General features: G+C 53.4%; 1 protein-coding gene across 4 annotated transcripts in view; it reads right to left on the minus strand.

Annotated features, from left to right (window-relative positions):
• FBLN1 (fibulin 1) overlaps positions 1-25,979 on the minus strand; it is an 84,897-nt gene that overhangs the window by 23,007 nt on the left and 35,911 nt on the right. For 2 of the 4 annotated variants that reach the window (XM_070506722.1, XM_014864450.3), the window contains exons 9-15: positions 24,077-24,220; positions 23,103-23,231; positions 22,245-22,370; positions 19,469-19,588; positions 18,473-18,604; positions 16,484-16,607; positions 367-509 (exon numbers count right to left, since the gene is read on the minus strand). In XM_070506722.1, the coding sequence (XP_070362823.1) occupies positions 367-509; positions 16,484-16,607; positions 18,473-18,604; positions 19,469-19,588; positions 22,245-22,370; positions 23,103-23,231; positions 24,077-24,220 (918 nt within the window). Of the gene's footprint in view, positions 1-366; positions 510-8,047; positions 8,503-16,483; positions 16,608-18,472; positions 18,605-19,468; positions 19,589-22,244; positions 22,371-23,102; positions 23,232-24,076; positions 24,221-25,979 lie in introns of those variants that run through there. The other 2 variants (XM_070506723.1, XM_070506724.1) reach the window with 1 other exon arrangement.

The raw sequence follows: 25,979 nt of genomic DNA on the forward strand, positions 1-25,979 counted from the left end.
CCCCAGTGTGGAAGTCACTTCCTCCTGGAGGCCCTCCCTGACTCCCCAGTGCCGGCACAGAGCCAATGCTTGATAGCTATTTGCTGAATGGCTGTTACCCATGAGAAGAGACCCCCGGCACCAAGAGCCAGGACTGGGCCAGCGTGGTGCTGTGTGGTCTGGGGATGGAGGACATGTGGGGGTGGGGCGAGGTCTACATTTCCAACCCCAAATCCATGTCTTACCAAGGAATGGCTTTCTCGGGCCAAGCATCAGCTCAAGCTTTGGGAGGCCCCAAAGGGGGCTGCCTCTCAGGGACGCCTCTCTAGATGAGGGCCTCCCCTGGGACCTCCATGCCAATTCCGGGCCGTGGGAGTCAGCACTCACCTTCAGGGCGGGTGAACTCGCGGAAGGTGGGCAGCGAGACGACGGTATGGGAGATGGTGTGCACCGGGTCCAACACGCAGGTGACGTCATTGGGGCGGCAGGACTTGATGCAGCGGACGGTGTCTGTCTTCTCTTGGCGGAGCCTGGGGGGAACCACAGCACAAGAGGCGATGGGAAAGTCAGAACCACCACTCCCACAGAGACCGAGGTCCAGGGAGGAGCAGCAGGTCGCCAGGCCGGGAGCTCCTGGCCCAGAGAAGGCTCCACTGGAGAACCGAAGTGGCCTCGCAGCCGGGCTGCCCGGTGGGGCTGCCTCATGATCTTTCCTGCAAACTGAACTGGGACCCAAACACCAGAGACACACTCCAGTTTCCATCTGCCGGGCTGTGAAGAAGCAAATCTTTGCTCTGTGCCAACTGCATGAACTGAGCTTCCGTTTCTACAACTGCAAAGCACATTCATTCATTCGCTCGCTCAGTAAGTGTGTTTTCAGTGCCTGCTGGGTTCCAGGTGCCAGCAACACCGAGCGAGACGTGGTGCTGCCTCCATGGAGCCCTTGGGCGGGTAGGTTGCAGGGGCAATAAATGAGGGAACTTATATAAGGTGCCCAGCACAAGAAGTCAAATCTGCAGTGTCACATGACAGACGGAGAAGGAGAAGAGACGCAAGTATGTTATGGGTCTGTGTTCCAGGCCTTGTGCTAGACATCTCTTTAAAACCTCTTCATCGTAAAATAAAACACAAATGCAAAAGCTACACAAAACAAAGGTACAGTTTCCTGAGGACTGTAAACACCTTTGTAGTCACCACTCAGGTCAAGACAGAGATCTTCGCCAGCCCCCTGAGGACCCTTCATGTGCCCCAGACCAATCTCAGCCCCATCCTGTGTCCCCAGTGTAACCCGTCCTGACCCTCCTAGCCATCGCCTACCTGGGTTTCTTTATGGCTTGTATCACACAAGTGTGCATCTCGAGACACAAGCATTTAGATTTGTCCATTAGAAAATTTTTGTTATGTCTTTTAAGTAGTTTTTAATCTACAGGTTTCATCTCCATCCCTTCATTTTCCATGCAACTTATCTGTTAAGGAACCAGAAGCATTTGCACTACAGAGCTTTCTCCATCTGCCCTTGCTGACTGCATCCTCCTGGGGCAGCCCCGAGTGCTGCTCTGTCCTCTGCACTTTCTGCACCTGAGCAGCCGATCCAGATGCCTGATCAGTGCAGGCACAGTCCCAGTGGCAGGATGACGGTGGCGTGTCTTCCATCAAGGAGCGTGTGGTCTCTGGTCATCTCTCTTTTCGTGTTGATGCTCAGGGCCCAGATCCACTGATTCACTGGGGATTGCAAAATGCTGATAGTCTAATTCGATCATTTCTTTTTCATTTATTAGTTGGAATACTTCTGTTACCAGATGCTTCCCCTCATATGCTATATGTTTACCAGGGGGTTTAGTTCATAGAGGAAAAGCAAGATCAATGCTTGATTCTTTCCTTGTATTTCCAGTTTTCAGGAGAATGAACTAGCTGTCTATCATCATCCAGAGGTTACCAATTGATTTTTAAAAATACCAATATGAACACATGGATTTAAACTATTTGGTGGATTTCAGTCCATTGCAATTATTACCCTTTGTTGGAGCTCAAGTTTTCCCATCTTTGGCCAGAGGGAAAATCAGCTCGGCTCCTGAGTCCCTTGGACTTGGCCTCTGGAAGCTTCGATAGCGCTCTTGCTATCTAGTATGATGAAGCGGTCCAGCCTCATCTTGTACTTTTACTGCCCCAGCTATTTCTTGGGTTTGTTTTTGTTTGTTTTTTAGTGAAAAATGGAATTTCAAGACCACAATCTGGACACCAGGGAGACTCAGTACTCCTGGGTTGGTGGTTGTTTCTGGGGCTCTTCAGTGGACATTTTTAAAGATAAAATACATCATGAGTTCATACTGATACTTCTGATTCAAAACAAGGACCACACAGTTTTTTACCTAATCTCTTCCATATTACAAAGGAATCTCCTTTCTTCCGTATCAGAATCCTGGTTCTTAAGAACATATAAGAGATCACAGAATATCCCATACTTACTTGTAGTCCGTATTCTGACACAGTAGTCTCAGAATAACAATACTAAAATTACCACATTAACATAATTACTTGAAATAATATTTTTTTTCGATATGTTCTCCCTATTCCACCTACAGTTTTTAAATAGATATGCTATATAGGCATACCTCGTTTTACTGCATTTCACTTTATTGTGTTTCACAGATATTGCACAGAGGGCAAGACCCTCCACCAGCAAAGATTACAACTCAGTAAGGTTTAGATGATGGTTAGCATTTTTCAGCAATAAAGTCTTTTTTAATTAAGGTATGTACCCTATTATTTTAGACATAACACTATGGCACACACAATACACTAAATATAATGTAAACATGAACTTTGTATGCACCAGCAAACCAAAAAATTCGTGTGACTCACTTTATTGTAGTGGTCAGGAGCCAAACCTGCAAGATCTCTGAGTTACGCCTGTATCTACATTTTCCGGGCAGATAGCAATTCACACTATGCTTTTTTCTTTCAACACTCATTTAGCTGCACTTCTGTGAGTAACTGCTTCTAATGCTTGCAGGTCAGTAATTTTGCATGTTGATAATAGTTTGTGCCGTTTGTACATGAAAGTCAGTTTTGTTAGGTAGAAAATCCTTGGCTTACATTTTCTTGAGGATCCTAATCCTTCATTTTCTTCTGGCATAAGTGTTGCTATGAAGTCTGATGATAATATCATTTTTTCCCCTTATAAGTCACTTGTAGTTTTTGCCCAGATGCCCATAGTTTGTTTTCTCTTGTCATTAAAGTCCAATAATTTTACTAGACTGTGTCTTGTGTTGGTCGCTCTGAGTAGAAATGGTCAGGTATACTGCATATTCTTTCAATATGGAATTTCAAATCTTTTAAAAAAAATTTCTGGAAAGCTTCTTGAGTTATCATTTTTGGTATTTATGTTTACCCCCTTGTTTTGGGTTAGTTCTTCAGAGATTTCTATTATCTGTGTGTTGGATCGTCTTTGCCTGTCTTCAAGATCTGTCACTTTCTCTTTAAATCTTTTCATTTCTTGTTATTTCTTGTTCGATTTATAAAATTTCTGTTCTTTTCAGCTTCTCTTTCTTTTAAGTATGTATTTACTGAACTCGCTTTTTTCTTGAATTTTAAATTATTTCCTAAGTTTCATCACTTTATTTCTCAGTTTTTCCTAGTTCTGACTTACATTTTTCTTCCATTTTTGATCATTTTCTTAATACTTTTAGTTTGCTTTGATGCAGGTTACAGTTTTGATCCAATCTGTGAGCATATCTTTCTGGTGTAGTTTTATTACCCAAAGGGATGTCATTATGTTCTTTATTCTCTTTTTTCTTAAAATAACTTTGTATGAGATTTAACTTTGATACTTTTTGGTTGGTCATTTTTATGGGAAATTAGTTTTCCTGAAATTTTAGAAAGAGGCGTGGTTCACAGCGGTTTTTCTGACTTCACAGAGCTCCGTCATCTGTTATTTTTGACAGCTTGCTTTCTGACTTTCCTCTATATTTACCTGGACCTTCTTTTCCATAGTCCCTACTATCTCTTTCCTACTCAATTTTCTATTTCATTTCCAGCAATTTGTTCATAGTGGAGATTCTGGCCCTAAGGGAAGCCCTGGGGGCTCAGTTTCAAGAGTTCCTGGGGGCTAGATCGCTCCACGCCTTCAACCCTTCCATGAGCTTCTTGCACACACTGCCCACTGGAATGAGCAAAATTCTTCCCAGTCTCAGCTGCTGTTCCCAAATTGGCCTCCTGTACTTTCTAGGGAATACTTGTTGACAGTTTTGGAGTCTCCCACGGCTTTCTCCTGCAGAGGTGCCAATCCCATACAGGTGGGCATGAACTATATTTTAGGGTTCACAGAAATACCTTGTCACCTTATTTAGTTGTAAATGTTTTCCATGGATTTTTGAATTTTATTATCTAGTTGTTCTGTGTACTTTCTGATTAGGATCCAGAGAGCTTCAAACACTATGCTGCTGCATCTTCCCATGTTCTCTATGCTAGACATTTTGCATACATTGTCTCATTCAATCTTCACAGCTCTTTCTTCTGTACCACACTGGCTCCTTCTTTAGCTAATCAAATATCCTGTTTTGTACTTGGAGATTATAGACGGGGCTGGTACCCAGGGCTTCCTGAGATGAGGCTAGAGTAACAATCTGACCAGCACTGACTGGTCCTTCCCTCTTCATAGCATTTAGGCAGCATGGGGCAGGGCTGCAGAACACAGACCCCAGAGCCAGGTCACCTGGGTTTGAATCCCAGCCCCACCTTGTATCAGCTGTGGGACTTTGGACAAATTACTTAACCTCTCCATGCCTCCACATCTTCATGGTGAAATGGGGATCATATTAGTATCTTCCTCACAGGCTGTTGTGAGGATTAATTGAGTCAAGTACTTGGAACAGTGCCTGGCCCCCAGTAAGCAGTATCCATGCTAACTGCCATAACTGTCATGAATATTATCATTCTAATAATGATAATCATGATTATTATCATTCCCCCTTAGGAGCTTGGTTTAGTACAGTGACACAGCCAGAAGTGCACAGGTCTCCAAGTCAGAAGTATGGCAGCTGTACACGTCAGTGACCTTGGATACGTCCGAACCCTCTGAACCTTCATCCTCCATTTAAATCAAGATCCAATGAACACTTAAGTACCTTCCAGTGAATGAACCAACACCTGCTGGCAGGTCCAATGAGTGACCCTGCCTACCATCTGCCAGATGCTGCCTCATGTGTAATTTCATGTAATCTTCACAACAGTCCATGAGGTGGGCCTTGAAGCTCTGAAAGGCAAATGACTTATCCGAGGTCACAGAACTAGGAAATGGTAAGGAGAACATTCAAACTGTGGCTTGTTTTGTTTCTCCTGTGCTGTGCGACCTCAGCAGCAGGACACAGGACTACCGCTATGTAGCCACAGGGAACCTCAGGAGAGAGGTGAGTATGCAGCTAATTCAGATATCATCCCCACGTGGGCACTCAGGTACACATGCAGAAACATCAGAGGTGCCCGCAAATGGGACAGGCCACCAGAAGAGGTAGGGAGTTCCACAAACACGGGAGAATGCAAGCAAATGGTGGGACTGTTGTAGAGGGGATTCTGGCAAGGGCACTGGATGGCCTCTAAAGCCCTGAGGGTTTCCCCCCCTCTTACCGCTCCTATGGAAGTGAGGAAACAGTGGCCCTTCTGGCCTGAATTATCTGGACCATGATGAAAGAATAATTGAATGCAGCGACTGAACCCCTGCTGTGCCTTGCTGACATCACAGAGGAGGTGATATTTGAACTAAGTCTTGAAAATACCATCTATCCATCCTCCATCCATTCATTCATCTACCCATCATCCGTCCATCCACCCACCCACCCGTCCATCCATACGTGCATTCAGATGTTTACTGAACCCCTTCTATAGACCGAACATTCTGAAGGTGCAGAGAATACAGACACAATCCCTGCCCTCAAAAAGGCCCCAGTGCAGTGGGGATGACAGACAGCAACGACCACAAGGCGAGAGGGTAAATGCTCTGATGGAGTACGCCCAGGGCTAGGGGAGTGCAGATCAAGGAAAGGCTTCACGGAGGAGGTGACTTTTGAGCTAAGTCTTCAAGGAGAATGGCAGTTTGCAGGGGAGGGCATGGCACGTGCTATAGCCAAAGGCCCCTTCGGGAAGGGCCATGATACCTGCGTGAAGAGAACACGAGCAAAGGAGGCGAGCCAGAGTGTGTGTGTGTGTGTGTGTGGGGTGGCTGAAAAGGTGGCCAGAGGGAGATCAGGCAGCGCCTCGAATGCCGTTCCAAGGGAGCTGGACTTCATCTGCTAGTAAAAGAGAACCACAGACGGTTCTAAAGAGGACAACGACACACGCAGACTGGCCCTTCAGAGGTCCTCTGGACGCAGCTTGGAGAATGCACTGGAAGATGGGAGACCGGACGCTGGTCCAGACCAGAGATGATGAGAGAGGTCTGGGAGACAGGGTGGGAGGCTAGGAGGTGACTGTGCGTGCTTCCACGGCAGGTCGACTGCTGCCTGTGTCGTAAGGTACGAGGCACAGAGCTAAAGAGCCTCAAGTACACTTGTCTCCCCCACTAGACCACAAGGCTGGGCACCCCCTTCCGTATGTGTAATTCTGGGAAGGACTTAGGATCCTGCAATATCCTTTACTTGACTCCTCTGTGGCGTTCCGCCTTCTCCGCTTCACATTTCTGCTTTGAAACAGCATCGGCAGGCACAGAGATGCAGAGACATAAGCTGATTTTGGCAGAAAGTCATCTATACACTCAACAGACATGGACAGAGCACCCACTGCGTGCTAGGCACCTTCCCAGGAGCTGGGGACATGACACTGAATGAGAGGGACCTAGTCTCTGCAGCCATGGAGCCTCCTGGATGGTGGGGAAGACAAATGAGCAACACAAATGGGAATGGCAAACTGTGACAGGCATCACGAAACAAATGTTATGAGAAAGACTGACAGAAGAAACATAAACCAAGGGTGTCGTGGAAGGCCTTTCTGAGAAAGGAACACTTAAACTGAGGTTTAACCAACATTCAGGCCAAGGGTGTGAAGCACGTGCAAAGGGCCTGAGGCAGAAAGGAGCTTGGCAGTTTGGCTTGGGGAAGTGAGCAAGGAAAGAACAATTTGAGGTCAAGCTGGAGATGTACGCAAGGACTAAATTATGCAAGGCCTTGAAAGGCACGTTGGAGACTTGTGATGGCGGCTTGGCTAGAATCATAACAGAGGAAATGAAGAGAGGCAGGTAGGTCGAGGCCTATGTTGAAGGTACGGTGACAGAATGGAACAGTCAGAGCTGTGGAGTCAGCAAACCGGGGTTCAAATACCAGCTGTGTGATCTTGGGCAAATCACTCGCCCTCTCTGAGTCTCTATGGGGATGGTACACCTGCCTTGCAGGATTGAAGGCCTGATGCACACTTAGTGGTTCCCACGAGCAGCACATTTATGGTGCTGTCCTTTGCCCCCTCCAGGCATGGCGCGGGGATCCTCAGTGGAGACAGCTGACCTCACTTAGGCAGGGCTGCGGCCACGGTGGCGCACCTGCGTTCAGTGTCTCTCCACCACACGTTCGGACTTCTCAGCAAGACAAGCAGAATGGAGGCTTGACTCTTAGGACAGGGCTTTTTTGTCTCCATTGAATGCGACACAGCAAGAAAACCAAGCTGGGACCAGAAGACCCGGTTCCTAGGCCCGGCTCTGCTGCAAACAGGCCGTGTAACCTTGGCCAAGCCCCTGCCCTTCTCTGGGCCTCAGTTTCCACATTAGGAAAAGGAGAGGGCTGGAGCTCGGTCATCGCTGAGGGCCTTCTCAATCGTCACCTTGTCCCTCGGGCTCAACACACCGTGGAGAAGAGAGAATTCATCTGAAAAGATGCACCCACGCCTTGCTCCCCTCCCCGCCCCGGCCTGGGTTCCCTGGCCGTACGGACAGCGACTTCCACCAAGAAGGACTCCCGGGCGCGTACCCCCTTGCGGAAAACACCCCTCGGTCAGCCCCTGGGCGCGCCGGGCAGTGGCAGTGCTCAGCTCATCCCGGGGCGGTCAGCAGCTCAGAGACTCCCAACCAGGGGCCAAATAAGACGAAGGCACGCGATGCATGCGGTGTGGGATCGCCTGCTGAAACTTTATTAGCATCCCGAGGGGAGGGTTAGGAAAGCAACAAGAGGAGCCCCCACGGCCCAAGCTCAGAGCTCTGCGGACACAAAGATGAAAAGCTTGGCCACAAAGGAGCTGACGGTGCCATGGCGATAGAGGTCCATCTTGACGGTCAGGAGCAAGTCCCTGGGCTCGGGGACGGGTTTGGTGAGGGCCACCACTCCACTGTGGTGGCTCACCTTCTGGGTGGTGAAAAAGCCCTCCTCATTGCCACTGGTGATGGCCAGCTGCATGCTGTCCCCGGGGACGGCACTGGAGGGGCCCATGCGGAAAACCACCGCGGGCACGTGGATGTTGGTGGGGAAAGAGAGGTGGTAGTAGGTTATTCTCAGAGGCAGCTTGGGGCACTCCTGATTCTCATGGCAAGGCAAGCGCTCACAGCGGCTGCAAGAAAAGTGGACAGAGAGACAAGAAGAGGGTTAGGGCCAATTCAGCAAGCAGAGAAACAACAGAGCGAGGGGAAGCGGGGGCTCGCTGTGCGGGGCCTCCCGCCGCCCCTCTGGCCAGTTCAGCCAACGGGAAGAGCACCCCTCACTCACCTGTGGGAGGTGCCGTGGACCTCCGGGCCGCTGACTCAGGCACTAGCCTCTTCCAACACCCTCAGGGGGCGCTGGATGGCTGGGGTCAAGGGTTGTGCCTGGAGTGAGGTGTGTCCCCTTCTCACTGGCAGAGCCCCACCCTGGGCTGCACTCCCCAGGCACACCCGGCCCTCTGAGTGTCGTCCAGGCTCCTGGCCCCTCGCCCAGACAGGGGTCAGGGCTACCCAGGGCTCTTGAGTGGGTCTCGAAGACGACCCCTGAAGTGATCATCTCCACCACTAGCAATCACAGCTGCTGCCAGTTGCTGAGTGCTCGGCCAACATCATCATGCTTTCTCTAGTGTGTCACTACAACCGCACGGCGAGGGTGGGTAGAGCGCCATGTTTCAGACGAGGAAACTGAGGCTGAAAGAGTCAGTGGCCTTCCCAAGGCCACAGAGTGAGTGAGGAAGCCAGATTTGTGCTCAAGCAGTGAGGTCTGTTCCCCGTTCCCCCTCACTAAGCCTTGTGCTCCAGGCCTAGTTCCCTGTGTGTGTCCCCAGGGCCAGCCAGGCCTTGGAATGGAGATGGAGACAGGTTCGAACTTCCTATGATGGAAATAGGGTCCAACTTCCTGTCACAGGTTCTAACTTCCTGTGACAGGATGAGGATGGGCCCTAACTTCCTGTGACAGAATGGTGATAGCCTCTAACTTCCTGTGAGAGGATGAGGATAGGAGCTAACTTCCTGTGACAGGATGAGGATGGGCCCTAACTTCCTGTGACAGAATGGTGATAGCCTCTAACTTCCTGTGAGAGGATGAGGATAGGAGCTAACTTCCTGTGACAGGATGAGGATGGGCCCTAACTTCCTGTGACAGAATGGTGATAGCCTCTAACTTCCTGTGAGAGGATGAGGATGGGCCCTAACTTCCTGTGAGAGGATGAGGATGGGCCCTAACTTCCTGTGAGAGGATGAGGATGGGCCCTAACTTCCTGTGACAGGATGAGGATAGCCTCTAACTTCCTGTGAGAGGATGAGGATGGGCCCTAACTTCCTGTGAGAGGATGAGGATGGGCCCTAACTTCCTGTGACAGGATGAGGATAGCCTCTAACTTCCTGTGAGAGGATGAGGATAGCCTCTAACTTCCTGTGAGAGGATGAGGATAGGAGCTAACTTCCTGTGACAGGATGAGGATAGCCTCTAACTTCCTGTGAGAGGATGAGGATAGCCTCTAACTTCCTGTGAGAGGATGAGGATAGGAGCTAACTTCCTGTGACAGGATGAGGATGGGCCCTAACTTCCTGTGACAGGATGAGGATGGGCCCTAACTTCCTGTGACAGAATGGTGATAGCCTCTAACTTCCTGTGAGAGGATGAGGATGGGCCCTAACTTCCTGTGACAGGATGAGGATGAGCCCTAACTTCCTGTGAGATGATGGGGACAGGGAGTATCTTCTGCCTCCTGAACTCCAGGCCCACCACACTCTGAAGACAACTGCCTTAGGAAGCAGAGCCAAAGTGCAGAGCCCCATAGGACTTGGCAGAGCATGTCCCAGGAAGTTCCGCCATCTTGACTGTGTTTGGGTTCTCCAATCAGGAGCATCCACTGCCCTGGTCTTCCATCGTGTCTCCCTTTCAACTTTTTAAGTTTCTACGCCTAGTGTTTGGTTACTCGGACATATTTTACACTTGGCATTCATTGTGAGTGGTCTCTTTCTCCATTCTATTTCCAGGCTCTTTATCAGGACTGATAGGAATCCTTTCATTTACTTAGGCATTTTCCATTCCAAGTTCTTAGAAAGGACCGTCCTTGGAATGACCTTCATGGTACTAAAGGTATGTGAGCATCAGCCACACTGACGGGGCGAGTCCTGCATGAGACGGGGCCCGGGGGCAGAGGGGAGAGGCAGGAAAGAAAGTGGGAATGGGTGCTGCTGAGGGGCAGCCCACCCCCAGAGACACCCAGGCATAGGCCAAAAGGGAGTGCTCCGGGTGATTTGGGAGACACTGACGGACAGTGCTTGGCCTCATGCTGGGGACGTCAGGGTTTCTCCTTCCACTAGCTCACTGTTCCACATCATCCTCCGTATTCTACTCATGGGAAGACTGAAGCTCAGTAAGGACAGGTAACCTATCCACGACTCCACAGTCTGCAGTAAGTGGCAGAGGCAAAGTCGGCCTGCCTTACTTCAAAGCCGTTACACAGACACACACACACACACCCGTGCATCCCAGCGGCTTCAGGAAGGGTCTGGCGGTTCCGGCCAGCAGGTGGCGCTAGAGTCTCCTTCATGTGAGCAGCTTTCCACTTCTCCCCTGTGGCCTGCAGCCTGTCCGAGGACAGGGTTTCGATTTGCCAGATGGAAGCGTTAACCCAGCACATGCGGCAGGCAGGGCAGGCGAGGTGTGTGTGATGTTCTCGTACAGCTCCCGCGCCATCACACACCAGACAGCCGGACGTTCATTCCTCCTCGGCGGTCTCCATAACCCTGACCCCAAAGGGTCATTAACCGGAACACCCCAAACCCTTCCCCACACGAGGCGTTTCTGGGCCTGGCCCCTTCTAGACCACTCGCTCCCCAACGGTGGGCCTGTGGCTCTTTGGTTTTATCTCCAGTACCCAGCACGGACTCAACACCTACCATTTGCTTAGTAAATGTGCACAAAAAAATATGGCCCTGATTTTCCCAGTCAGTTCCAACTTCAATTATCCTATCCTCTCTATCCCAAACTTATTGAAAGATCCCAGAAATCATAACTACTGCAGCCGACAGACCGCCTGTCAGACTGGGAATGGCACAAAAGTCCTTGCTGGCAGGTATGTCCAGATTGAGGAGGGGCTGTCGTCACTGAATCTCCCACAGAGCAGAGGAGGGCCAGGCCTCTGGGACCACACACCTTGCTCTCCATCTCACTGTGCATGAGAGAACAATGTGCCCCACTTTCTCAGTTCAACAAATTTGATCAACACACCCCAAGTTCCGTAAGAATGCAATCATTGAAAGCCACCTCGCACCAGAGAAAAAAGGCCCTTACGGCCCGGTCCCTTCTCCTGGGAGGCATGGCCGTTCTGCTACCCCAGGCTGTCTGATGCTTGCAGCCGTCCCTACTGGCATTTCCCTGACTTTCACGCTTTTCTCATTCCGGAGACATGCCTCAGGAACCGGCCAGGGCCCCGCTCCACCCACTCTGTCCACTGGCATTATACCCTGGGACCAAGAACTGTGCCAACCAAGGCCGCCCAGCCTCGCTCTGGCTTTCAAGACCACGAGTCTCAGGGTCGGCCCCGCCAAGGGATAAAGAGGATGTTTGCAGTCCCATCTCAGGCTCCGGGACACTTTGAACATTCCTCCTGCGGGTAGGAGGGAATCTTGTGGTCAGAATCTTAACAGCTTGGTCAGTCTGCGAGGCCCAGCTCTGTGGTTTGCGGCCCAGCCTGTTGGGTCATGCTCCAGTTATTGCCCCTTGGCCAGCGGTGTTGCTGCCCAGAAGGAGATTGTGTAGAGAAAGAGAGAAGGCTGAGGCCCAGAGACAGAGAGAGAGAGACTCATAAATCTTGCAGGCCAGGGCTCTCTGAATGGGCCGCTCTGGTTGAACGTTCACCACAGAAGTGCTGGCCACTGGATCCTTTCTAATACAGCTCTTTTAGGTTTTAAAAGTTGCTTTCTGAAGGTTAGATAATAAATTCTTCAAGAGGATTTTTGAGGAGGAGAAAAGAGGGTTTCAAATAGAAAATCCCAGGCTGAGAAGTTAGCAGCTGAGAGAAGGCTGGCCTTTCCTTACTGGGAGCCCTGGCAGCATCCTGTCTGGGTTGGGTACATGACTTGTCACCAGGTTCACACTAAGCTACTGGTGCTCCTGTGGTCCCAGAGTAACTCCCCTGACTGAGGTGGGGCAACCAGGATAAGACCCACTGTGGCCCCTCAATCTGGATTCCAGGCCTCACCTGCACTTCCTACGTAGGACGCTGGGCTCCCGGCTGGTCCATGATCCCTCAACAGGGCTCAACAAAGGAGAAAACTGTAACCAGACAGATTCCGGGGTACAACAGGGATGGCCCCATGAGCACACAGCCCTTCGGGAGCCAGTGTCCCATCTTCTCCATCTGAGGGCTGAGCAACGTTTGACTCAGCCAGCCACACAGTCAGCACACAGTCATATAGTCACACAGTCGGCATACAGCCACACAGTCAGCACACAGTCACACAGTCAGCACACAGTCATATAGTCACACAGTAGGCATACAGCCACACAGTCAGAACACAGTCACACAGTCAGCACACTGTCATATAGTCACACAGTTGGCACACAGTCACACAGCTGGCATACAGCCACACAGTCAGCACACAGTCACACAGTCAGCACACAGTCATATAGTCACACAGTCGGCATACAGCCACACAGTCAGCACACAGTCACACAGTCAGCACACAGTCATATAGTCACACAGTCGGCATACAGCCACACAGTCAGCACACAGTCACACAGTCAGCACACAGTCATATAGTCACACAGTCGGCATACAGCCACACAGTCAGAACACAGTCACACAGTCAGCACACAGTCATATAGTCACACAGTTGGCACACAGTCACACAGTCAGCCCACAGTCATAGAGTCAGCACACAGTCATATAGTCACACAGTCAGCATACAGTCACACAGTCAGAACACAGTCACACAGTCAGCACACAGTCATATAGTCACACAGTAGGCATACAGCCACACAGCTGGCATACAGCCACACAGTCAGCACACAGTCACACAGTCAGCACACAGTCACACAGTCAGCACACAGTCAGCATACAGCCACACAGTCAGCACACAGTCACACAGTCAGCACACAGTCATATAGTCACACAGCCGGCATACAGCCACACAGTCAGAACACAGTCACACAGCTGGCATACAGCCACACAGTCAGAACACAGTCACACAGTCAGCACACAGTCATATAGTCACACAGCCGGCACACAGCGTCACAGTCAGCACAGAGTCACACAGTCGGCACAAAGTCACACAGCAGGCACACAGCCGGGACACAGCCACACAGCCGGCACACAGTCACACAGTCGGCAAGCAGCAGAGTAAGAGCTGCAAGGTCACTGGCAGGCATGTCTGCATTCTGAGTCGCTGCATCGTGAGGAAGAGAAGCGGGATGCTAACTCTCCCCCTCACCTCCACTCTGTCCTGAGCACTGATGCTGCACTCGGCTGGGTGCCCGGGCTATTACCACTAATCCTCACTAATCCCCAAGGGCTTGCCAAGCAGGTGTTCTCAGTGCTGTGTTACAGATGCAGAAAGGGCCCCTGGTGGCCAAGAAGCTGGCCCGAGGCCATGGCACTGAGGAACAGGAGAGCCATAAGTACCGGCAGTAAATATTCCTCGGGGTGCCCAGCCACACCCCATCAGAGCTGAACCCAGAGTGAGCTGTGAGAGGGGGCTCTGCCTGAGTCGCAGGTCTCCCTGTAAGAACCCAGGCGGGCGATATCACCACCCCCTTTACAGCTGAGAATATGGAGGTTCTAAGAAGCTCACAAGACCTGGTCATAGTCAAGGTCAAGGTTAAGGGACCTGGAGGGGACCGAGCTGGGAGGCAAACCCAAGCAAGCCTAACTCCAAAGCCAGGATTTTTCCAGAATGCATCCGAACAAGGCGAGAACAGTCACAGGGGCTCAGCCTGACCCTCCTCAGCTCAGGACCCTCAGCACGGGGCCCACACCCCTCCCAGCCTCCATTCAGGCCACTGGGGGGCTGGCGAGCAGGAACGTGTGTTAACCTGGTGGCTCTCTTCACTGGACGGGTGCTCAGCCTCATTACCCCCATCCCCATTGCCTTTACTGCGGGTGAGGGACCACCTTCTGCTCCTACTTACAGAGAATGACGGAGCCCCCCCTTTATCAGCCCCGGGGACAGGCTGATGCCTCCATGGGATGGGGACAGACCTGGCCCTGAAGCATCAACCCCTCAGTGAGCGGAATGCACTTCCTTGCTGAACACCCCACTTCATTTCTGGGGACCCCTGTAAATGCATTCCAGAATGCATTTCCCTGCTGAATGCATGCCATGCCTCTTCCCCAATCCCACCCCCGCCTCCCTCCTTCTCTGCCCAACTCAGCTCCTCCATCCCGCTTCATTCAAGCATCACTCATTCCAGGTACCTGCTTGACACCACCCCTGCCCCAGCCAGTGGGGGCCCTCCTTGGTCTCAGCACCCACGCACTGACTGGCCACTGCTGGTTTTTACATGTATTCCTAGTGGGCAGGGAATAGGGGCCTTTGTAGACCCGATGTCTGCCCAGGTGCCTGCACACAGTAGGCCCACAGTGAACATGCCCCAAACAAGTAAATGACCTTCTCCAGCACTGAGGGTTGGCAAAGGCATCCACAGCATGCACCAACACGAGCGGGAGGAGCTGGGTCTGCCAATTTCAGTCACAACCTCAGTGCACAGCATCAGCCTGCCCACCCTGGGGCTTAGGAGGTAGGAAGACCCCGCACAGGGCAGCCTCCTCCCCTTTTGCTTTCGGTGCTGTGTGTGAGTTAGAGGCCGATGGAAAACAACAGCCCATCTTCCAGAATTCTCAAACCCAGATGTGGACAAAGGCCTGGGAGTGGGGGAACTTACAAAGACAAATGGCAGCACAGCCTCAGATTGAGGACACAGAACTTTCTGAAAGGCCCAGACGAGCCCCATGATTGCACGCAGGCTGCTGCGTAACCCACAGGTCTGGAACGCTGCATGCTCGCAAACCCAGCTCTCGAGTGGCTTTTCCCTAACTGGGCACAGGAAGGAAGCGAGGTACTGGGTTTCCAGGCAGACAAAAACACATGTGGGGGCAACAGAGCAGGCCGCGAGGCTGGTGGAGGAGCACCCAATGCTGGAAAGAACACAAAGGGCTGCCGGAGACTGGGGCCGTCAGAGTGTCTCCTGTTCCAGCATTTGGCAAGCTGGAGGCCGGGCCAGAACCGCCAGCCAGGGCCCTCAGGCTGAGTAAGTGGACGCTGGGGCCTGGTGCGCCATCCAAGAAGGCGCTGACCCTCCAGTGTGGGGAGCAGGTCAAAAGGCTGGGTCACCCAGGCAGCCTGGCCATGTGCTGGCTTTGAGCATTTCCAGGGGCTGGAGGGAGGGTCACGTGTCCATGCTCCTGAGATTGGCTGCCACCATGGAGCTTTTCCCGAAACAACTGACAGTGGCACTAAATGAGACTCTCCGAACAAAATTAGGGCGGGAGTGGAGTGTCGTAAGGCCAGAGGGTCCTCACTACTTCCTGAGAAAGGGGGCTCCCGGACACCCCAGGTGACATCCTGGTGGCCTAGGAGTGAGTGAGCTCACAATGACACATGGACACACAGTCTCAACTTTACAACACAGAACCTTCCATGCTGTTCCCACACAGTCATCGGGCTGAACAGAATGGAGCTCTTAGGTCACCTAATAACGATGGCCCAAGAAGTCAGGTCGGCCCACCTGGAGCCATCACTACCTTCATCTGAGTCAGAGCACCTTCTGACATCTGCGTCTCACAGATGAGGAAACTGAGGCCCAGAGAGCTGTCCCTTCCCAAGGTTTCACATTGAGAAAGGAGAGGGCTGGGGTTCCTGCCTGGCTCCACGCACAGGCTCACCTGAGGCAGGCCCACCAACCTTCGGCTCATTTGAAGTCACTATCTTGGCTTTCTGTGACCTCCCTTGCTGGTGTTTAGGGGCCTGAGAACCAGAGATCCCCAAGCTTCCCGAGACCCCTGTGGGAGGGCACAGCTCATTAACCACCCACAAGGGCTGGGAGGTAGGCCCCCAGGAAGGCGGACACAGACAGACAATCTCAGGGCCCGAGGGACTTACGTGTCTGCGGAGCGGCGGTAGTTCTCGGGGCACTCAAAGGCCAGGCAGCGGAAGCCGCCCTGGATGTTGAAGCAGGTCTCATTGACGGAGCAGTTGTGGATGCCGGTCACACACTCATCGATGTCTGCGAGAGACCCCAAGGCAGCACAGTGAAGGCTGAGGCCACCTGAGCCATCCCCACCCAGTCAAGGGTGCCCAGGCCTCCCACCAACCAGAGTCGGGGGATCAAGCCATCCTTGCCATCCCCTGGCTGCTTTCTGGAGCAGTGCTCTGTGCCAGCTCTTTTATTTACAGGATATTCATATTTATAGAATTTTACTTATTAGTCACAATCCCTGGAGTGAGTGTCACCATGATAACAGCAAACACTATAGGAAGGCCCTGGAAGTGCCTTGCAGGAATTCTCTTAATTCTCCTGACAATTCAGTGAGTCAAGTACTGTTATTATGCTCATTTTAGGGAGGAGCTCACAAAGGTTAAGTGACTCGCCTGAGGTCACACATTTCATAAGTGTCGGAGTTGAGCCTTGAACCCAGGCAGGCTGGTGCCAGGGTCTGAGCCCTAACCAGCCAGCACCTCTCTGTGGCTCTCTCTGTGGTTCCCAAGGCTCATCACCTTACCTTGCATGTGACTCGTACCACCCCAGGTACCAGCCCCATATCACAGATGAGGAAACCGAGGCCTAAAAGGATTCTACATGGGGCCCAGTGTCCGACGTTGTCTGGGCTGGATCAGAACTAGGCCTGGGGCACCTTGGACATGGGAGCCATCCCCTTTCCCACAGCTCTCAGGAGCAGCTGAATGGTGAGGCCCAGGGGACATCACCAAGTTGGGAGGCATCTGTTAAGAGGTGCCAAATGTCTGACTGTCGGCGGCAAAAACAGCATGCCCCCATCCCAAGGGCCGAGGCTCAGGAAGGTGTTTGCGCTGTGTCTGGCAGGACGCCAGGCTGCGGTGAGGGAGCCTGGCCAGGAGCAGGAAAGTCACCTTCTCCGTCAGAAACGCAAACACAAAGTGACTTCCATTCCGAGCTCCCGACGAGCCGAGTAGGTCCCTCCCCAGAAATGCCGCAGCTCCCGCCCGCCTCTGATCAGAGTGGCTGCCTTCATGACCAGACACGGCATCTGCGGGACTCGGGGTCTCTGGAGCCCATTAGGGTCGCCAGCCCCGCGTGGGGCTCATGAGGAAGGGGCTGGACAGAGCCAGCCTCTGTGATTCAGACTCTGGGGCTGCTCCCAGAGGTGAGGCAGCATTCCATCCCAGGATCATTCATTCACAAATATCCACTCAGTTACCAAATGGACAGTTCCAGGACACATGATGACCTCTAGGGTGTTCTTAGAAATGAGAGCTGAGTACAGCAAGGCCCTCTCATGTAGCCCATGCTGGAGCAGACCCCCGGCCCCAGCGGGACCCCCACAGCCATAGTATCCACAAGTACAGAGACCTCAGGGTTGTCACACACCCAGACCATGCCCACCCCCTTGCCTGGGCAATGACCAGCACCTTGGGACAGAAGGCTCCACCATCCGCCCACTGTTTTGTCCTTAATGTCTGGCAAGGCCTGGCCTGCAGCAAGGGTTTGTCGAATGACTGAATGAAAGACTGAACAAACAGCACTATGCTGTAGGGGCCAGCAATAGCAAGCGGGGCCTTTCGGGCACTGACTTCCCATTTCCTCCCTGGTGGGCATCTTCCTAAAGACTGTCAGCTCTGTTCCAGTTGCCTCGGGACTGCCAAGGAAGGCAGGAGGGCTCAGAACCCCCAGAGGACAGGCGTGCCGGTGTGGGAGACTAGGGTGCATGTGGGCCCCAGGACACACCTGGGATGCAGAGGCTCCCCATCCACTTCCCAAATGCACCCCATCTGTGGTGTGGCCCCTGGATTGGGGAAGCAAATCCCCTCCGCTGGGGGCTGCCCAGTCCAGCCCCCAACACTGCAGAGCCCCAAGCACTGCCTGAGCCGTCCCGGGGGTCCCAATGCACTCACCTTGGCAGTTCCGGCCGTTGGGGGCCAGCCTGTACCCGGAGGAAGGGCAGCTGCACTGGAAGCTTCCAGGGAAGTTGATGCAGCGGTAGGAGCAGATGTGGCCCCCGGTGGGCAGGGCACACTCGTCAATGTCTGCGACGGCAAAGCCCACCCTCAGCGGCCCGTGTGGACCCTCGCCCAGCTACATCCCCCCAGTGGGCCGGCTGGGGCCTGGGAGGGCAGCTGCACAGGGCAAGCCAGACACAGGAGGCCTCAAATTGCTGGGCTGGGGCAGCCTCTGAGACCGTCATGTCAGAAGGGGAAACTGAGGCCCAGAGAGGGGAAGGGCCTGGCCTAGGGTCACACAGCAAGTTCATGGTGTGTGTACATGTGGGGGGGGGGGCGAAGGAGGCAGAATGGGGAGCTGAGCAGGGGCGAAAGGTGACGGGCTTCAGAATGACAGAGAGTACAGGTGCCCTAAAGGCCGCAAGCAAACCTAATGCCAATTATCATAAATGTGTTAATAAAAAACACACCTCCCATGGAAATAGCAATAATCTTAGTAACAGTTGCCCAATAAGCACCTACATGCGCCAGGCGCTGGATGAAGCCCTTCTGAGTAGACATCCAGTCTGATCCTCTGACAACCTGGTGAGTCTGGACCACGTCACAGAGGAGGATGGCTCGTGCCCGGTAAGGGGCTTTCAAAAGGCCAGAGGCAGAGCTGCGAGTCAGGGATGTGGGTGGCCTCTGAGCCTCCTCCTCATCCCTGGGCCACACGCTACCACCCAGCCCTGCTTGAGGTGTCAGCACACATGGCGATCACCACTGCGGGGTGTTTATTACAGAAAAATCCAGGTTTGCTCCTTTCGAGACCTCACTCTCAACAACGGGTAAAATGTATCCAAATAAATCTCAGTTAGAGGGAAAAACAAACCACCCGCCAGCAGGAAAGGGCGTTAAGTGGAAGGTGGGCACAGGCTGCTCCAGCCAATCAACTGAGCGGGGTACCCTCACCCTCGCAGGTGACCCCGTCCACATCGCTGAGCTGGTAGCCCCGGCGGCAGTAGCACTGGTAGGAGCCGTAGACGTTGGCGCACTCCTGGCTGCAGGGGCTGCTGTTACACTCGTTCATGTCTGAAAGAGAAGGGTGCCGGGGGTCAGCACTCAAGGTGCATCACATGCCCCTCCCTGGTGGGGCTGTGAGCACAGCACCTCCCTCAAGTTAATACACATGGAGAGGTGGAGGTCCTGGGGTGTGGGGCCAGGGACCCGCTTTGGGTCACCCCGAGGGAGAGGGGCTCCCACTCCAATCCTGCAAGACTGATGGATCTGGAATCTCTCCATCCCCGCCACTGCCTGCTTCAAGTTGCACCATCTCCCGCCAGGATGACAGGAATTGCCTCCAAACTCGGAGTCTCGGCTCCTTGCAATCCAGCCCCCACCAGGTACCAGAATCAGTTCTAGTCCTCAAATGGAAATCTGATCACATCCTCCCCGCTTCACCTCCCAGACAACATCCTCTGCCGATGATGGAGGCCCTGCCTGACCCAGTTGATGTGCCACTACTCCTAATTCTCCAACGCTCGGAACTCACCAGGCCACTCAGCAACTCTGGGCTCTTGCTCATCTGTTCCCTTTGCTAAGAGCAGGGATCAGCATGCACCCGGCCCAACACTGGTTTTTGTAAATAAAGTTTTATCGACACACGGCCATGCTCATTCATTTACCATGGTCTATGGCTGCTTTTGTGCTGCAAAGGCAAAGTTGAGCAGCTGCAACAGAGACTGTGGCCGGCAAAGCCTAAAATATTTACTACATAGCTTTTAGAAAAACAGTTTGCCAATCTCTGGCCTAGAAGTCCCTTCTGGAATTTATTTACTGCTAATTCTTAGCAAGGCAGGAGCGGTGGGCAGCTGAGAATGTCCAGCAGCCTCTCACATGGTATTTCACCCTTGCAGGCCCCACACGCCTGGCCACCACCTGATCAGCTGTTCACCTGCTCCCCTCTGCCCAGTGTGGTTTCTCGTCACATCCTAGAGACACTCCCTGAAGGCAGGAACCATCTTCTTGCTACTCACCTTGGGGGGGGTGGGGGGGTGGGGGGTGCTTTATAAATGCTTTGTAGAATAATATGGCAAGGCTGGCCAGACCCCGTTTTTGTGCCCACAATATTACCCACTAACGAAAATATGAATGCCTGTTTTTCAGTCACTTAGAAGTAACCAGGAATGATAACAATAATACCAGCAGTCTCCATATTGCTGGCACTTCGTCTCATGTTGGGCACTGTGACAAACTCTTCACATGCTTTGTCTTGCTTCATCCTCGTGATCCTCTTTAAAGTGGGTCCTACTATCCCCATTTTACAGACGAGGACACTGAGACCAGAAATGCTCTTACTTCTTCAAGGCCATAAAAACGACAGAGCTGGGATTTGAACTTAGGTCAGAGGGACCCCCATGTGAGAATCTTGTTCCTTGTCAATACTCCTGTGTTGGGTCTGGTTCTTGGGGACAAATCCCAGAATCTCAGGGGAAGCCTAGGACCCAGGAGCCCCTCGCGCTGTCCATCCTCAGTGGGAGAATTATGTACGCTGGAGTGCCTCCTGGCATATTGGACTTTTGTGATCATCCTTCTTAATCCAGAATTTTAAGACTGGCCATGTCTTGAGCCTGCTCCACAAGCAGCTGCCCCCTGGACTGCACGGCACAGAACAGGGCTTGGCAGGCAACGTGAGGGACCGCTAAGCGCTGTCAAAAGCTCTCAATCTCTGTTGACCTCAGAACCTAATTCCCCTAGAAGGCATGACACCTGCCGAGCTGCATACCCCATCTCCATCTGTCCCATCAGAGGAGGTCAGTGTTATCTGAGAACCACAGGATGCCTGGCACCAATGGCTCCATCCAACCCCCGGCCCCCATGCTCAGACACCTACCAAACTCCAGTACGGCTGATACTGGCCCAAGATGACGATCCCGGCCCCTTAAAACGCCTGCCTGAGAAAGCTCAACGCTGCCTAAAGAATTTACTGTGTTCCAGCCAACGCCTGACTACAGGCCCTGACCTCCCTTTTTCTTAGAAGCATTTACTTTAGAAAACATGCAAATATAAATCCTTTCTCTGTCCCTTTGAGATGTATGTTCCACAACCCAGGAATGTCTTTCTCAAGGACCTGGGGGGGTAGCCCCCATCCTCCATCTGTGCCAGTGAGCAGACACAGCTGGCCTAATCGAGGACCACCCCGTAACATCTTTCAGTGCTTTTCCATAGCAAGCCCCAGCCCCCAGCATTTAAAAAGCCCCCCGCCTTTTGTTTTGGTGGAGTTGAGATCAATTCACACGGAGCGCTCTCTCCCCTCCCGCAGTAGTCTGAATAAAATCTGTGTCACCCTTTCAACAAGCGTGGCGGACTTTTACCGAGGCAGGTGAGGTCAGCCACTCCCCAGGCTCACGTGAGTAAGCGGTGGGTGTGGCCCTTCCAAACCCCACCCCCTCAGGCGTGTCCCCCACGGTATCCCCCACGGCTTCACAGGCCAGCCTGGGACTCCCCACGTGTGCAGCCGTGGAGGGCTGGGGTCCAGCCCCTCCAGGGCTCAGGAGAAGTCAGGGCGAGCGGTCCTCTCCGACAAACAGCCTTTCATGGGCATCTGTCTTGCTAACACTGCATTTAAAATGTGCTCGGAAACGAATGTGAGTCAGTCCCACACGGGGCCGGTGGGAGCGGCGGCGCCCTCCCCAGGAGGCAGGCGGCTGGGGAGGCAGCGGACGAGGCCCCCCCGCCCCGGCCTCACCTTCGCAGGAGCGGCCGTCGGCCAAGAGCCGGAAGCCCACGGTGCAGCTGCAGAAGTAGGAGCCGGGCGTGTTCTCGCACTTGTGGCCGCACAGGCGCCCGGGGTAGCGCCGGCACTCGTTGATGTCTGCAAGAGAGCGGCGGGGCTCAGGGCCACGTCCACCCACCGGCAGCTCGCGACCCTTGCCCCCCACTCCTTCAGTCCCGTTGCTCCGAGTTTGGCAGAGCACAGCAAGTCAGCGGGGAGCCGGGATCACACCCCACCGGCCTGCCCTCTGGCAAGCCTCAGGCTCCTTCCACGACTGCATGCCTGCGCATTCGCCCTCCCACTAGTTCTGCACCCCAGAGGCCACGAGGTGGGCCACTGGGATGTGACAAAGGGGCCGTGGGGGTGGGCAGGGCAGACGCCAGCCTCCCCTGAGCACCCTGGTTTGGGGATGGCAGGCATCGGGCAGCAGGGTCTGTCCCCACTGCTGGCGGTGGGGCAGCTGTCTTGGGTTCTTGCTGCCCTGGGATAAGCGTGCAGCTCTGGGCCCTGCAGCACTGCAGGTGGGTGATGAATCTCTGGGAAATCACAGTCCTTTAGGGCATTTGTGAAGTGGGCTGGAGTCTCATAAATGCTTGGAGGTCTTGGGCACCTGCTCTGCAGGTGGGGAGCTGGCTCACACCAAGAGGGCAGCTGCAGGGCTGGACCTAGAGTCAGGGGGTCTCCTGACTCGGGTCTTTCTCTGGAACCGGCTGCGCCTGGGATTTTTTCTGAGGCGAGGAGCATTCTGTGGTCACTCCAGGGGACCACAGGCTGGGTTGTCTCTGGGGCCACCTGGCCGGGACCCCAGGCCTGCAGGGGATCCCCACGCACCTATACAAGTCCTGCTGATGCCGTCGAAGTAGTAACCAGCCTTGCACTCGCAGCGGAAGCTTCCAGGGGAGTTCACACAGCGGTGCCCAGGGCCACATGGCTCCGCGGGCGGGGAGCACTCATCCACGTCTTGCAAAAGAGAAAGACACATTGAAAACCCTTTAATGTGGGCTTTTTTGTTTTCCTAAGAGGATCAGAAAGGAAGGCAAGGCAAGAAAGGAGCAAACAAAAATGGGCATTGACAAAGCAGCATCGTTTATCCTTCAACACGACTTCAAGAGGCACCTACTGCGTGCCGGCCCCCATGCTGGGGAGACAGCTGACCTGGACGCAGCCCCTACCCTTAGGGGATACCTGTTCTGGCCAGCCAGCAATGACCTTAGTTAAGGCAGGAGGTGCCGGTGACCTGGGGAGATGCTGCGGACGTGCTCGGGGAGTTACAGAGCGGGAGACGCTGGATCAAGAGGCTGGCAGGCTGGATCAAGAGGCCTTTGCCCTGGATCCGATGGAATGTGGGAGAGGTGGGCAGAGGGGATAAAGTAAGAGTGAAAGGGCAGGGCATGTTTGGGGAGCAGCAAGACCTAGTTCATCTGGATTATAAGGTTTGTGAAGTTGGGGCCAGCCCAGGAAGACTGACTTGTAAGCAGGGCCATGTGTCCTCTGTCACCAATGGGGAGCTATCCCCAGTGGGAGCTGTGAGCAAGGAGGGGCAAGAGCTTTCTGCTCAGGATGACTGGACAGACCGAAGGGGACAAAGCTGGGCGCAGTGGGTGGGTGGGTTGGCATGCTATTGCACTAGTCCAGGCAACAGATGATAAAGGCCTATGCCTGGAGGTCAGCAATGGGATGGATGGGCAGGTGGAAATAGCTTTGCTTTGGGCATCTATCTACTCTCCCCTTCCAGAGAAGGGAGGGTTGTGCTGGAAGCAGATAGAAAAGTGTATTTCAGATGGGTTTTCTTTTTTAATACCAACCAACACAGCGGGTTCCCTCATCGTTGAGATGGTAGCCACGGCCACAGTTGGGCACATTCTTCTGACATGTGTAGGAGCCCTCCGTGTTGATGCATGTCTGCCCCACAGGGCACGGGGCACTGATACTTAAACACTCATTGATATCTACAGCAGGAAAAGATGGAGACAACGAGGTTAAACGTGGACAGCTTCCCCAAACCCAACAATTGGATCTCCAAAGAAACCCCACTGCCCTCCTCTTTGCAAAACCACAAACAGAGGCGCTACAATGCCCTCAACCTGGACCATACAGCAGCCTCTGCACTGGCTCCCAGATTTCACCAGCACACACCCCCTTAAATACCACCTCCCTGGTCCATCTTCTTGCCCTGAGACCTTCAACACCTTCACCTTTCAATGCGCTGAATCCAAAGCTGCCTGCCTGGCTTCCAGGCCCTTCCATGATCACACAAATCCCACAGGACTCACAGTCCACACTGTGGACTTGACAATGTGGGTGGCATCCTGTGTTCACCCATTCCATGCAGTATTTAGAGCATCTTCCCTGAGTGGGGCATGGGGCTAAGGGAGACAGGAGTGGCCACCCCCTTGCTGCCAGCACTCTTGCCCTGTGAGACTCTGGGCCCCTCTGACTGGCCTGGCCCTGCCTGCCTCCCAGCCTCACTCTGGCCAGTCTCTCCTGCAGCCCAGGTTCCAGCCCTAACAACACACCTACAGCTCCCGGATAGGCCCCTCGGTCCCACCGCTGCATGTCTGTTCACACAGTCCCTGCCTGGAAAGCCATCTCCCTTGTCTGCCCGGTAAACACTTTCACAGTTTGAGTGCCACTTCCTCAAGACACCCTCCTCTGGTCCCCCATCTGGGCTCCTTGGGCCCCGCGGGAAGGGCTGCCGCTCTATGTTCGCTGCACAGCCGTCTCCCTCCTCACTGGACCTGCCTCCCATGTGGGGACCATGAGGCGTTCACCTTTGATGAACACACGCCTAGCGAGTGAGAACCAGTAAATGAACCAGGAGACCTGGGTCGCACACCCGCTCATTCCTCACGCTCCAGTTTGGTGAAAAACCGCACAGACTGAACTTCCTACCGGGGGCGGTCCTCTAAGAGGACCTAAGTTTTTAAGAATCACCTGTTCAAAGCATCTAGGGGGCAAAGAGAGGGGCGTGATGGTAGAGGACCCCTGAGCTGAAGGCAGAAAGAGCGATCAGCTGGATTTCGCCCCTCCCAGCCGAGCCCCACCCTCCTCAGACAGTCAGATGATCAGCCCTCCCGCCTCCCCCACGGGAGCCCACCTTCCTACACCAGCGCAGCACTTTACAGCTTACAAAAGCTTTTACATCCATTACGGCCCTGCACACCACAGCTAGCCTGCAAGTTAGGCAGGGCCAGGATGATTATCTGCATTTTATAAACAGGAAACTCCCCGAGTGCCAGGTGGGAGTTGGGGGCCAGCTCAGGTCTAGAACCGGGGTTTCCTGCCCCCTAGCCAGGGCGAGGGCCCTCAAATTGGGGGTAGGCAAACTACAGCCTGTTCTGGAAAGTTTTATTGGAGCACAGCCAGGCTCATTCTTTTGCGTATTGTCTACAGCTGCTTCCACGTGGTTGCAGCCGAGACCCTACGGCAGGCGAAGTTGCTATTTACTATCCAGCCCTTTAGAGAAAAAGCTCAGCAGCTCCTGCCTTATGTCAAGAACAAATGCAGCATTTTAGAAATGTTATTGCTGCCTTCCCCCCAGCCTTGTGTGTGCCAATCAGATCTACACTTCCTGAGCTCTGTGCCATGGAACACTGGTGCCCCTCAAGAGAGGGAGCCCCCCAGTCTGCAAGCTCCAAGCGGGAAGGACCAGGCGATCAATGAATGAATTAATGAATGGGAGGCTGAATAAATAAAGAATAATAAACA

Source organism: Equus asinus, chromosome 4 (genome assembly GCF_041296235.1).
Source record: "Equus asinus isolate D_3611 breed Donkey chromosome 4, EquAss-T2T_v2, whole genome shotgun sequence".
NCBI classification, from domain to species: Eukaryota; Metazoa; Chordata; class Mammalia; order Perissodactyla; family Equidae; genus Equus; species Equus asinus.